The sequence below is a fragment of the Pezoporus flaviventris genome, unplaced genomic scaffold (genome assembly GCF_033815535.1).
Source record: "Pezoporus flaviventris isolate CSIRO_AGI_PZ_B2104156 unplaced genomic scaffold, CSIRO_AGI_Pfla_v1 ptg000213l, whole genome shotgun sequence".
Taxonomy (NCBI): domain Eukaryota; kingdom Metazoa; phylum Chordata; class Aves; order Psittaciformes; family Psittacidae; genus Pezoporus; species Pezoporus flaviventris.
In genome coordinates this window covers 5511071-5523322 of record NW_026892761.1, presented here as the reverse complement: position 1 = coordinate 5523322, position 12252 = coordinate 5511071, and the positions used below count along the sequence as shown (strand labels likewise).

Sequence of the window (12252 nt, the reverse complement as noted above, 5' to 3'; positions counted from 1 at the left end):
CTCGGAAAGCTCACGGCACAGGCATCTGTCACTGAAACCTGTCTGCATGAAAGGCTGTCTGCACAACCGGGGGGGGGGGGGGGGGGGGGGAAGAAAGGCATGACAGCACAATTAGTGAGAGCAAATGAAAGGCTGTTTGAAGAGGAGGAGGGAGGAAAGGGGAGAGCTGCATAAATCCCTGGTGGGGTTTTGGGCTTGACATCAAAACCCCTTAACAGTGTATTACTTCAGCCCCCAATGTGGACAGATGTTGAGCTGTGGCTCAAAGGAAGTCAGAAATCTTTCCTTAGAAAAAATTTGGCTAGGAAACTAAAGAAAATATTGTGAAAGAAAAGGAAATAAAAGCCCACTAAAGAAGATTTATCACTGCCTCAGGCATTTCTGTATCCTCTAGTCTTATGAGGTCTCGGCCTCAGGGGAGAGAGAAAGAGAAACAGCCTGTTGCTGTGTTAATGGGTCACAAATTCAGAGCAGGGACACGTTTGTCCAGTCAGAGGATGATGGAAGGAGCCAGCTCACCCAACCAAGGACTCCTCCGACCCATGCTAACCCCAGACAGCTTTCAGGGGCCTCTGGCACCAGCCTGCAGCATTCCCTGGCACATCCATCCCTCTGCCATTTTTGCCCACTCACTTTTGCAAAGTTCTTAAGGAGTCCATTGTCAGTGGCAAAACAGTTTCGTTCCCGAAAGAGCTTAGCATCTCTCACAAACCTGGAGAGTCTGCTGCCCTTTCCCATTCCAATGCTACAAATGAAGATGCTGAATAAAACCAGACCCAGCAGAGATTCTTGGGCAACCCTATTGCTGAAGCTCATTTATCCTTAAAACCTGTCTGTCAAACCTTGCACTTTGCTACCTACAAGACAGGAATAATTTTTACCTGGGTTTCCATCCGTGAAAGGACCATTCTTTGAACCCCATGGCAATGTAAATCTTTAAAAATAATTTTGCCAACATCTCTGTAAATGTCCTTCTGCTGTCTGTTGGGTTCTCACTATCCAGGCACAGCCAATACTTTCCTATCATCCCAGCATGCTCACCACGCAGCTTCTCCTCCTTCTGCTGTCCATTGGGTTCTCCCTATCCACGCACAGCCAATACTTTCCTATCATCCCAGCATGCTCACCATGCAGCTTCTCCTTCTGCTGTCCATTGGGTTCTCCCTATCCAGACACAAGCCAGTACTTTCTTAGCATCCCAGCACGCTCACAATGCAGCTTCTCTTCCTTGGAAGCCGCATCCGCTGGCTCTTTCTCACCTGCCTATCTCTGCTCACTGCTGAGACCCAGCCACCCTGGTAGGAAAGGAGGTGACCCCATGCAGCTCCCAGGGTCCCCTTCCAGAGCTTTGTTTGTAGGTGGGAGCTATGCCAGCATCCTGCCAGTCCTCTGGTGCAGTTGCCATTTGTGAAGCCAAATTGATCTGGTTCCTTAACTTACAGGCTACAAAGAATGAACTGAGTGTGAGGATCTCCTGGGTACCTGCAGCAGTGAAGACCAGCACTCAGTCATGCCTGAGCTACCTTGCCCCATCCTCCTTGGTACCCCGTTGTACCTTTGTGTTGAGCAATGTTTCCTTAGCCAGCTTCTTGCTTCTGATATATTTAAAGAAACTTCTTTAAAAACATCTTTACAAGGAGCTCTTCATGCTCTTTTTTAGCTCTTTTAATGCTCTGTCTACACTTTACTTGCTGTGTTTTATGGGGTTTCCTTTTCTCCTCATGTGGGAAACCTTTCCACTTTTAAAACACTGACCTTCTCCCTGTGATACCCTCTTAACCTTAGCAGTGAGTCAGGCAGGGTGTTTTTTAGGACCTCTCAGTTCTTTCTGAGTTGTGGCACATGTTTTACTTGGGCTTTAATAGAGCACTTTTTAATCGCCTCCAGACTGCTCGCAGGCTCCTTGCTCCCTGTCTGCTCCTTTTGGGTTTGTTGTTATTGACCAATCGCCTTCTTTTTTCATAGTTCCCTTTCTTGAAACCGTAGAGCCACAGGCTGGATTTATTTGGTGTGCTCTCTCCCACTACAGCACTAAATTGGTTGTTTTGTGGTCACTCGCAGAGAACAGCTCTCCCACAAACACCTTGTGAAGCAGGTCCTGTGCACCGCTCCCCACCAACCCCAGAGCAGGAGGCTTCCTCACAGCTTCCAGCGTTGCTTGGACCACGAGATTCATTATTGTATCCCAAACCACTCTTTTCCTTCCTGATCGATCACTGAGCTGGCTGGTTTCTCTAATCTCTTTTTGTATCTGCTGGTTGTTTCCTTTAGCCTGATCAGGGGTCAGTAACACAGTCTTGGCCCTGTATTTTTCCTGATGGAATTGGGGATCTCCCATCTTGGTACTGGGGTTGTCATTCAGGGTGATCAGAAAGCCTGGCATTGTCTTATTTCTTTTAAACTCCTGGTACAGGGGCAGAAGCACCTCTAAGTTTAGCCTTTACCTGATTGTTTAATACTGTTCCTGTGGGTCTGCCAGGACTACACAAACTCACCTTATTCATTGCAGCTGCATCATTTATTTCCCTGCTGCTCCTACCCTGGATACTGGCCACACCCTCCTCACAAGGGGTGCAAGTCTGAATTTCCACACCCATGGACTTCTCCCTCAGCTTTTCGTTTAAACATTCCTTTATGGCTTTTCCATCTTCCAGTGTCACCAGCCCAGCTGTGCTGCGATGGAGGTGCAGGGCCCTGTGACACCAGCTGGCAGGTTCAGGATGGTCTTCCTGGCAGGGATCCTTCCTGGGTGCTTATACGTCTTCATTGCAATGGGTACAAGAGCAGAGGTGGGACTCTGCCCTGCAACATCCCAGAGGCATTCCCTGTGCCTCCTTTCCCATTGCCTCATGCTTGCTGCAGGCACAGACACCCCACCATGATGTGTTCTGTGTGATGAGCTGGGCAGCCCCTTGCAGATTCTTCTTCCTTCATGGGCTGAAGCTGTTGGGTCTGGAAGGTTGCATTTTGATTTTCTAAAGAAAGCAGGAAAACCAGTCCTCTTACTGCAGGCTTGTTAATCCTCCTTGCTACAAGCTGAATTCCAGCTTTCTACACCATCACCCACAGAGCCTGGCAGTGTCAGTAGCCCTGTTTGCTTCAGGGCTAACTTGCTCCCCTCAGCCCTGCCCCAGCAGCCAGCCAGCCCCTTGACCTAAGCCCCCTGGGAGGCCCAAGGGTCCCCATCCTTTCCCCATCCCTTTGTTCCCCAGGGTAGCCCTACCTACACCGACAGCACCACACAGGGGTGCCCCTGAATTCCCATTCACATCACCCTTCTTTCCAGGCCCTATCAAGCCCGGAGGTACAGTATGAGGGAGCACACAGATATGTGGGGCGGGGGTCCCATAGGCTCAGACCTGTGTTCGAGGGTGAGGTGGGCTGAGATTTAGGTCCTGATGGGGTGTTCGTCTCACGGCGACCCTACGGTGCCGGGGAGGGCCGGCAGGGCGGTGCGCGGTGCCGGGGTGCCCCCTCGCGGCAGTTCTGGCGCGGTGCACCCCGCTCCGGCGCTGGAGGGCCCTGAAGGACGCTGCTCGTGATGACAAACGGCCCTTGAGCTCTGGGGCCCCTTCGCAGCCCCCCGCCTCCATCCAAACGCATAGGTGTGCGGGCAAGCATGCCCTCCGGCTCCCATCCTTCTCAGCCAGGGATCCCCTGCTGAATGTGCCACCCCGCTCACAGTCTAGAGCCGTGATCTAGAGGCTAATTTTTAACTTCTGGGACAGTACCAGTGTTTTTTCCCCCACTAAATCAGAGTCACCCCTGATACAGCCCAGTATTCATGAGCCTGTTTGCAGAAAGAGAGCATCTGGGTTTTGTTTTATAGGTGTCCTTGTGTGCTTTGGCATGACAGCATCTGCAGTGCACGAGGGAGCTCAGAAATGCCAAGTTCCAGGTGCAGCTGAGGTGCAGCAGGGAGGTCGATGCAGAGGTGGGCGAGGAAGGCTGTGGGTGACCCCCATTACTCAGAGGGAAGAGGAAAGCACCTCCTGAAAGTAGTTCAGGCAGACACCTGACAGCCACAGACTAAATTATAGGCAAGGGCAGATCATTTTCCAGTGTTTTGGGGGCTTCCCTTTGAGATAAGGGTTTGGGTGACATGGCCACATCCTCTCTTGTCCCTGTAATGCCAGCCAGGCAGCCCAATGTAGTAGTCACTGGTCCCCAAAGCACTGAATTTTGGGACTTGGTTTCTCTGGGGGTTCAGAAGAGGCAAGGCTGGCTGTTCAGCAGACACCAGCTCCTCCCATCTCACAAGGGTTTGGGAGTGAGCATTGTGTCAGTAGAATGGGGTTTTTATAATGCAGATGTGTCAGAAGGAGGTGTGAATTAACCAAAGAATGTCCAGTTGTAAGGGGTGAAAACTTGGTGATGTTTTCATGAAGGTACCACGATGTTGTGTGTGGTTTTGTACATGTCAACCCTGGTCATGAATGCAAGCCAGGCTCTGTGTACAAAAGCAGCAGCCCGACATGCACGAGAGGGACTTCTACTCTTTGTGTAGGCACAAGTCTCGGGCAGTCAGGTGGGTGAGCTGCTGGATTTTGACCCTTTTGGAAGTGGTGAAGCAGCACTCATTCTGTCTCTGCTAAAACAGAGCATTTATCTGCATTAGCTCCCAGCTCTGACTCCAGGCTCCTACATAGAAGTTACAGAGGGTAAGAGTATTAATGTATGCTGCTGTTTGACGCATTCCTCCTGCAGTGCTGAGCTCTCTGTAAAGCATCAAGTGTTTCAAAGAACTGGAAAATAATGCACCTTGCTCACAAATGAACTGCGCATTGCCAGCAAAAGTTGTGCTTTAATCCGTGTACAAAACCATTAATCCCTTAAATGATAGGTGATAAAAAAACCCCAAACCCATGAAAAATACATCGAATGAAAGATATGTTCCCTGCCTGGGACCAATGATTCTTCAAGGGCCCAAAGGACAGCTATTGGCATGTCCCAATACCCAAGGCACTGTGGGGAGAACCCTCTCTGAGCACGGGTTACCAGTTAAAGGCCATGGAAGAGAACTGTCCCTATGGTGTAGCCTGCTCCTCTCCTCAGGGCGATGCTGTGGGCACATTTCACGTGCTGCTGCCGTGCTCCACTCTCTGGTACTGCGCGTGTGTGCAGCTCGCTCCTCTTCCACGCTTCTGCTTCAACACGTTTCCTTCCCACACTCTGCTGGGAATGGCAAAGGTCAGCAGCAGCTCATGAGGAGCCAGAAGCTAGGCAAGGGTCTGCAGCACCACCTCCTCCATGTGCGTGTGCTCCCTCCCCTTGGCATCGCAGCCGTGTGGCTGCACAACCTCCTTCTGCTCCAGCATTCCTGCCCTGCCACCTCCTTCACAACCAGAACTGCACAAACACCTCCTGATCTGCCCTGCCCCATCACAGGCTTGGCATGGAAATTACTGGGTGAGAGCCTGTGTTACACCAGGAGATGTCTCTGCCCCAGAGGAGAAGGATCAGTCCAGGATTACCCTATGGTGAAAAGACAGGACTACTGTCCCCTGCTGCCTTCTTGCTGTCCTGAGCTGCCTGTCCTGTGCTCTGGTCCTGTTCTCCTTCCCTCAACCACAAGCCCTGGTTTTAGCCCTTTTCCTCCCAAGTGTCACCAGTGCCCTCCAGCAGCACGGCCATAAGGCTCAGGACAGTGACCTGCTGATGAACTACACTGCAGCTCTTACACCCCATCCCATCGCCCTGCCACAAACCTGAGAGCTTCTTGGCAGCACTGACCAGACTCTGCAACAGCCCTGAGCTGCCCAGTGCCACAGACCTCAGGGACTGCTGGTGGGAAGCTCCCAAAGCCAGCTGCTCGTGCTGGTGCTGCAGCACACGTACCGTTTCCTGGAGAACTGCTGCTCTATCTCCTCTAAGGACTGTCCTTTTGTTTCCGGAACAAAAAGGTAAATGAACATAACAGCCATCACTCCCATCAGTCCGTAGAGAAGAAACATCCAAGAGAAACCAATGGCATCTGCAGAGAGATTCAAGTGCATGAAGGGTCCACTGGAGGTAGGTTACATCATGAGGCATGAAGGAAGCTGGCTGCTTACTGTGAGGGGCATCTTATTTTGAGAAGCTCCCAGCAGGGCAGGGAAGCTCCTTATGTGCAAATTCTGAACTGGGAATCGGAGAGGGAGAAGATGCCAGGCTTTGCCAGCAGCACACAAGAGGAAAGGGGAAGGCAGCCAAGCTCCAGGGCCCAGCAATGTGCCTCAATTGAGAGATCTGCTAGAAAGCAATGTTGTAAAGCTGCTGGTATGGAAGCTGAAAAATCCAGCTTCCTGATACTGCAGTACCTCATTGCAGCCCAGTGGGCGATGGATGATTCTTATGGAAGCAGTGACAGAGGTGCTCAGACCAGTGCTGCTGGTGTCTGATTTCTCTGCACTCAGAGGCATCAGGGTTACACCTATTCAAGTTCCCAGGGTTCAAAATGCCACTTCATCTCCAAACAGCTTGTAGCAGCCACCTTCCCTAACCAGCTGTGGGAGATGGAGGGATGCAGAATGGCCACTTACCAATAAGGTCCAGGAAGGAGAGGCTGATCAGTAAATTAGCAGCCCAGTTAAAGCTGTTACAGAAGGCAAAGGCTCTTCCTCTTATCCCAGCAGGGTAGATCTCACTGAGGACCAGCCAGGTCACTGCATGGATTAGAGAGATCAGGAACACAAGTGCAGGGTTAAGCAATTTATCTGGGAAATGGGCAAGGGAGATTTCAGCAGGGGTTTTAAACTAGGCTTCACCCAGAACCTGCTGCTGGTGTTGTCAAACATTCATCAGCCTCAGTGTCGGGTCACTGCAGAACACTTCAAACTCCCATGTTTAGAACTCCACAGAATGAAATACCAGTGAATGGGTCCATGGGGCAAAGAAGGAAGCAGGGGAGTTGATTATTCTTTTCATGGAGATGGAAAACATACGGCGTACCTGCTGTCAGGACATGCACTTTGCAGTAAAAAATGAAATGAGAAAGGGGTAGGGTTAGGGAGATGATGACCGTGTTTGGGCCAAAGTCAGAGCTAAAGCAATACATGTCTTAGTCTCTGCTATCCCAGAGTTATTTTGATTGAAATAATTGACAAGGTCACTGTCAAACCTTGCTCACTTGAAACTTGCTCACTTCTGTTTTTTCTGGTTAGATGCTGTTTCTCCCATCAAAGAGCATTTAAAGCAATAAAAGGCAGAAAACAGTAGAGTTTACATGGAAGTGAGAGCTAATCTCTGTTCTCGTCTGATGAATAATGATTTTAGGAAAAGACCAACTGATACAGAGAAACTTCTAAAGAGGTCCCACTTCCAGTTCTGCACTGACTTTATCAGACAGCTGAAGCCCCTCAGTCCTGAGCCCTCTATTTCCCTCCTCACCAGGGTGCCAGGAAGAATGAGTTATTCCAGTGCTGTACCAGCCCCGTAGCTGAAGAGATGCAACATTAGAAAATGATTCTGTGGGCAGAAGGGGATGTATTTCCGGTTCCCAGACACTGAGCTGCTTGGTAAAGCAGACACATAATGAATGTTTCAAGCAGACTGTAAGGATCAGCCCTAGTTTTATTCTCTGAGTTAGTGCAAGGGTAGATATAAACACCATACTTACTTGGTCCAAATCCAATTGAGAAGGCGCTCACAAAAGCCATCATGCTCAGCAGCGTAATCCAATTTAAGACCATATGTTCTGCCCAAGGAGCACCACCAAATGGAGGGCCTGTGCTTGCCACTGTCTCTCTTTTGGACTGACCTACAAAGCCCCTTTTCTGAGAGAGGGAAGAATCAGGAACAACCTCTCTGCTTTGAGTACTCGTAAAAAGTTTTGTAAGGCTCCTCGTGGCAGCGAAACCGGGGTCTGCCTGACTTCTGACAGCATCTAATGCTGGTGGGATGGGTGATACAGCAGACTGGGAGGATAGAGGTGTCAGGGGGTGCTGGGTGAGGCTGTGGGATCCATTGGGGTCTGTGGCTGCTTTGCAGTCCCTGGCCATGGCCAGTGGAGCAACACGGCTGGTGAGGCTGATGGTGGTGACGGAGATGGCCATCACCACGCAGCCAGCCATGAGCAGCACCCTCCTGCCAGCCTTGTCTGCAAAGGCCATCGCGACGAGTGTGGCCACCACCTTTATTGCCCCCAGCCCCACAGAAGCCAGGATTGCTGAGGAGTTGCTCTGGAATCCCACCGAGTGGAAGATTTTGGAGGCATAGCCCAGCACATTGGGTTGCCCAGTGAACTGCTGGAAGAGCACCAGTCCCAGGCCCACCAGAGTCCGCCTTCTCATGTTGTCTCTGGTTCTGAAAAGGTCGAGAAATGAGTAATCCTTCTTGTAGGGCTCACGCTTTCCTGCTGCTTTGTCCTCAGTGTCCTGCATCTGAATGAGGCCCTTCTGGCAGTCTGAGTCCCATGAGCTTAATTTAACAGGGTTCACTGGGAGAAAGAGGATGCTGAGGAACTGCATGGCTGTCGGGGCAATAGCCAATCCAAACATGTACCTCCATCCCTCATCCACATCTGCAAAGATGTAATTCAGTGCATAGGACAGTAGGATGCCTACGGTGATGCCTGCTTCATAGAGAGACACCAAGAGTCCTCGCTGATGAGCAGCCACCATTTCTGAGACATAGATGCAGCAGGCCATGGATGAGACAGAGATGGCAAAGCCCACGGTCATGCGCCCAATGACCAGACCAAGAAATGACCTTGACAGTGTAAGAACAAGGCTGCCAACCAACAGGACCAAGTTGCTGACCAGGATTGCTCTCCTCCTTCCATAGCGGTCAATGAGGATCCCCCCAACCAGAGAGGCGAGGAGAGCTCCGATAAGAAGGGCACTCACAAGAACTTCTTGCTTGAAGCAGCTGAGGTGAAAGTCTATCTGCAACTGCAGCAGTGCACCGGAGATAATGCCCAGCTCGTATCCAAATATCAGCCCACCCAGGAGAGAGACTGTTGCAGACAAGAGGAGAACCAACAGTCCAGGACCTGGAAAACAAGCAAGCAATGCTACATTGAGTGTTCTGGTGCTAGCAGGCAAGCTATCAGCAGGCACAGGGTGGAAAAAGCTCTCCCAGGACACCCAAAGTTTTCCATCTACAAAGCCGTGATGGTGAATTTCCCCACAGGTCGCTAAGTCATGTGTAGAGAGGCACTTGCAGATGGTCACATAACTCACCAGGCCTGAATGCACTTCCACTGGCTGCAGGGGCACTTATCTGGAATGCGGAACTATGAAAACAGGACTTTGTCAACAATGTTAAGACTTGTATTTAAGTGGAGGACAGTAATTTGTAGTGCCTGGAGTTGTACAGGGGGCTCCTCTGTGGTCTCCCCTCATTCCAATTACAAAACCTATTCTGGGCAGAAAAGGCAGCTTCTGCTTTCTGATTCCAAATTGTTCTGCGTTATCACATTTCAGCGCATGTGGCACCACCAGTTCCCACTGCAGGCTCCGCATTCTCACCCCCTACCTTGTTAAAAACACTGCTCGCAGGAGTTTATTTCTCCTGGTTAATCTTGCACTCTCAGCATGACTTTGTGGGGGTGGCTCGGATTTCTTCATCTCTCCTTTTGCAGCACAACAGTGTCTGGGATGCCTGAGACAGGCTCAGCCTCCTCAGGCTGGTCCAGGACTACAGCACAAACTTCATCATGAGCTGAGAAGCTCACTGTTGCCTGCCCCAAATACAAGAAGTGATTCTTTGACCGTGACCTTCCCACATAACTGAGCATGTAAGTCTGGTAAGTATTTAAATTTAGCTAAAATAAGAAAAAGGAACAACAGCAAAAGCAAGCCAAACCCAAACCATCCCACACCAAATAACCCGAGAAAACCAAGGTGCTTGCTGCAGATACTTGTCATCCTGGGAGAGGATGAAAGGGTGACCATGTGTGACCCATCAGTCATATTATGGCACGGGGGACTGCACGTGGTGTGAGAGCCAGTGCTGATGTAGGGACCTCTGGGACCAGTTGTGACAGGGACACCCCTATTACAGTTTTGAAGGCGCAGGCAAAGTGCATTAGCTTCGAAGTTTGTGCTGGTTCCCAGCATGTAATGTTATCTGTATCCTCACACTGGCTTTGTTTAATTAGAAATACTCAACTTCTTTAGCATACTGCATGTGGAAAAAAATGTGGACACAACTACCAGATCATGGAAAACTTTCCTCACCCTGCCTAAGGGCTTTTTTCCCCTCACAAGCTGTGTTTCATAGGAGGTGTCTCTATTTGGCCTTTAATTGGAGCTTGTTCTAAAGGTTATTTCTCAGTGATGGCTGTATTTATATTTGTATTTATTCTGTAACCCTCTGTTCTGTTTGTGTTACTTACCCCATCCCAGCTACACACCAGTCCCTCCACCACACTGTGTGACCAGCACTGCTTTTATCACCTTGTACGCATGTTCTACAGATAATTAGAAAAATATTTGCTCACTGAGAACAAAAGGCTTTGCTTAACGTGGGCATGCCATTAGTTTCAAGCCACAAATTCAATCAGATGCACAGAGCCACACCGATTCTACTGCGTTTTGCTGCAGTTCTTGTTAAAAACACTGCTAACTTAATGAGCAGTAATGCAACTTGGATGAAAAGCCAGTTTTGTAGATAGTCTGTTGCGATGTAGCTGGGGAACTTGGGGACTCCAGGTCACCATATGAGGACAGTTAGTTCAGTGGGTCTCTCACGGAGCTCTGGCGATGTCAAACCGGCCGGAGGGCAGTGATCCAGGACTGGGCAGTGCCCGTGCTGCTGACCTGCCTTTTGCACAGCTTCAGTCCCTCTCTGCACACACACCAAGGCCGCTGCCTGCGCCAAACCTCCCCGCGCAAAGCTCCCTGCGCGCTCCCGCCGGCTGCCCCCCTTTCCCCGCTCCGCTCCCGGGATGGCTGCGCCGCGGGAAATCACTGCACGTTTTCGGTATGTGCTGCGGGGAGCGCAAAACCAAACCAGAGAGCGCTGGGGGCAGGGGGACGCAGTTCCAGCCTTCAGGAAAAGTTGGAAACTTTGGGGGATGGAACTTTTCCCCGGGGCAGGACGCGCCCTCTCCCCGCCCGGATGCCCGGTCCCGGGGACGGGGGTCCCGCTGCCTCCCTCCCTCCCTCCCCATCCCGATCCCGATCCCGTCCCGTCCCCGCGGCACTCACCCATGGCGCGGCGGGCGCGGAGCAGGGCGGAGCGGAGCGGCCGGGGTCCGGCGGCCGGAGCGGGGCCGCACAGCGCCACGTCGCAGCCGCGCAGCCTCCCGGCCGGGCAGCCTGGGGCTTGTAGTCGCCCTGCCCGCCCCCCGCCGGGGTGTGCGCGGCCCCGGAGCGCGGTGGGTGAGCCGGGCGGGCCGCGGGGCTGCTCCGTGCGGCCGCGGTTTGCCGGCGCAGGGGCCCAGGGTCGTGTGACCGGGGGGACAATTGCGAATTGGGATAGAAGGGAGGATGTGGCGGGGTACGGCTCCGGGCGCTGGACTGACAGCTCTGTCCCCAGGCTACCGCACTTGGGCCAGGAACAGGGATCTCCTCGCTGACCGCAGACCCCCTCTACTGCAGAGCTTCACCCTTCTAGGTTAGAAAGTCTCTGGAAAGCTCACAAGAGATTGACAGCTTATGATCGTTCTTAGGTAGCTCGGCTGGAAAGCCAACGAAAGCCTGATAGGAAATGAGGAACCATTTCAAAGCTAAAAAGAGAGCAGTATGACTGAGTCTGCACTCTCAACTTTCTCCACGGTCCCTCCAGTTTATCTCCTTCCCTTTGAACCGTGCTTCAGTAGGGGAAGCTTTTCAGCATTCAACTTCCCTTGCAATTAACATTCTCTTTCTGCTGAGTGGAACAGAAACCTTTCAGCTGCATAAAAGACACTGGGACATGCACTTGGAAACAAAGATTTTTTTTCTGAGACTGAGCTTAAAGTTATAAATCGCAAAGTCCAGTTTGCAAAACACAGATTTTGCAGAACTAGAGAGGCCTAGAAGTGCTTTCCAAACTCTTTAACACAATGCAAACATTCTCCCTGGGTCGTCTTCATGCAAACTGCAGTTGTATGCATGATGTTCAGATTGCTGTAACTTAGTTGGTGTGGGGACCAGCGCAGGGAAGATGTGCTATCCCCGGCCTGGGGTGGGCTTGCACCCAGAGCCATGCAACAGGGACTGCCAAGTAGAAAACAGGCTGAGAGAGCTGGGGTTATTCAGCCTGAAGAAGAGAAAGCTCCAGGAGACGTTAGAGCAGGTTCCAGTGCCTAAAGGGAATGACAAGAAACCCGGAGAGGGACTTTTT

General features: G+C 51.3%; 1 protein-coding gene across 1 annotated transcript; it reads right to left on the bottom strand.

The window, feature by feature from the left end:
- Positions 1 to 4790: 4790 nt before the first annotated feature.
- Positions 4791 to 11254, bottom strand: SLC2A10 (solute carrier family 2 member 10). The gene is made up of 5 exons (XM_061441348.1): positions 11133 to 11254; positions 7598 to 8971; positions 6522 to 6644; positions 5839 to 5974; positions 4791 to 5172 (listed from the first exon to the last, which is right to left on the bottom strand). Exons 1-5 carry the CDS (start codon positions 11134 to 11136, stop codon positions 5076 to 5078), a joined length of 1734 nt encoding a protein of 577 aa, XP_061297332.1. The 5' UTR covers positions 11137 to 11254; the 3' UTR covers positions 4791 to 5075.
- Positions 11255 to 12252: the final 998 nt, after the last annotated feature.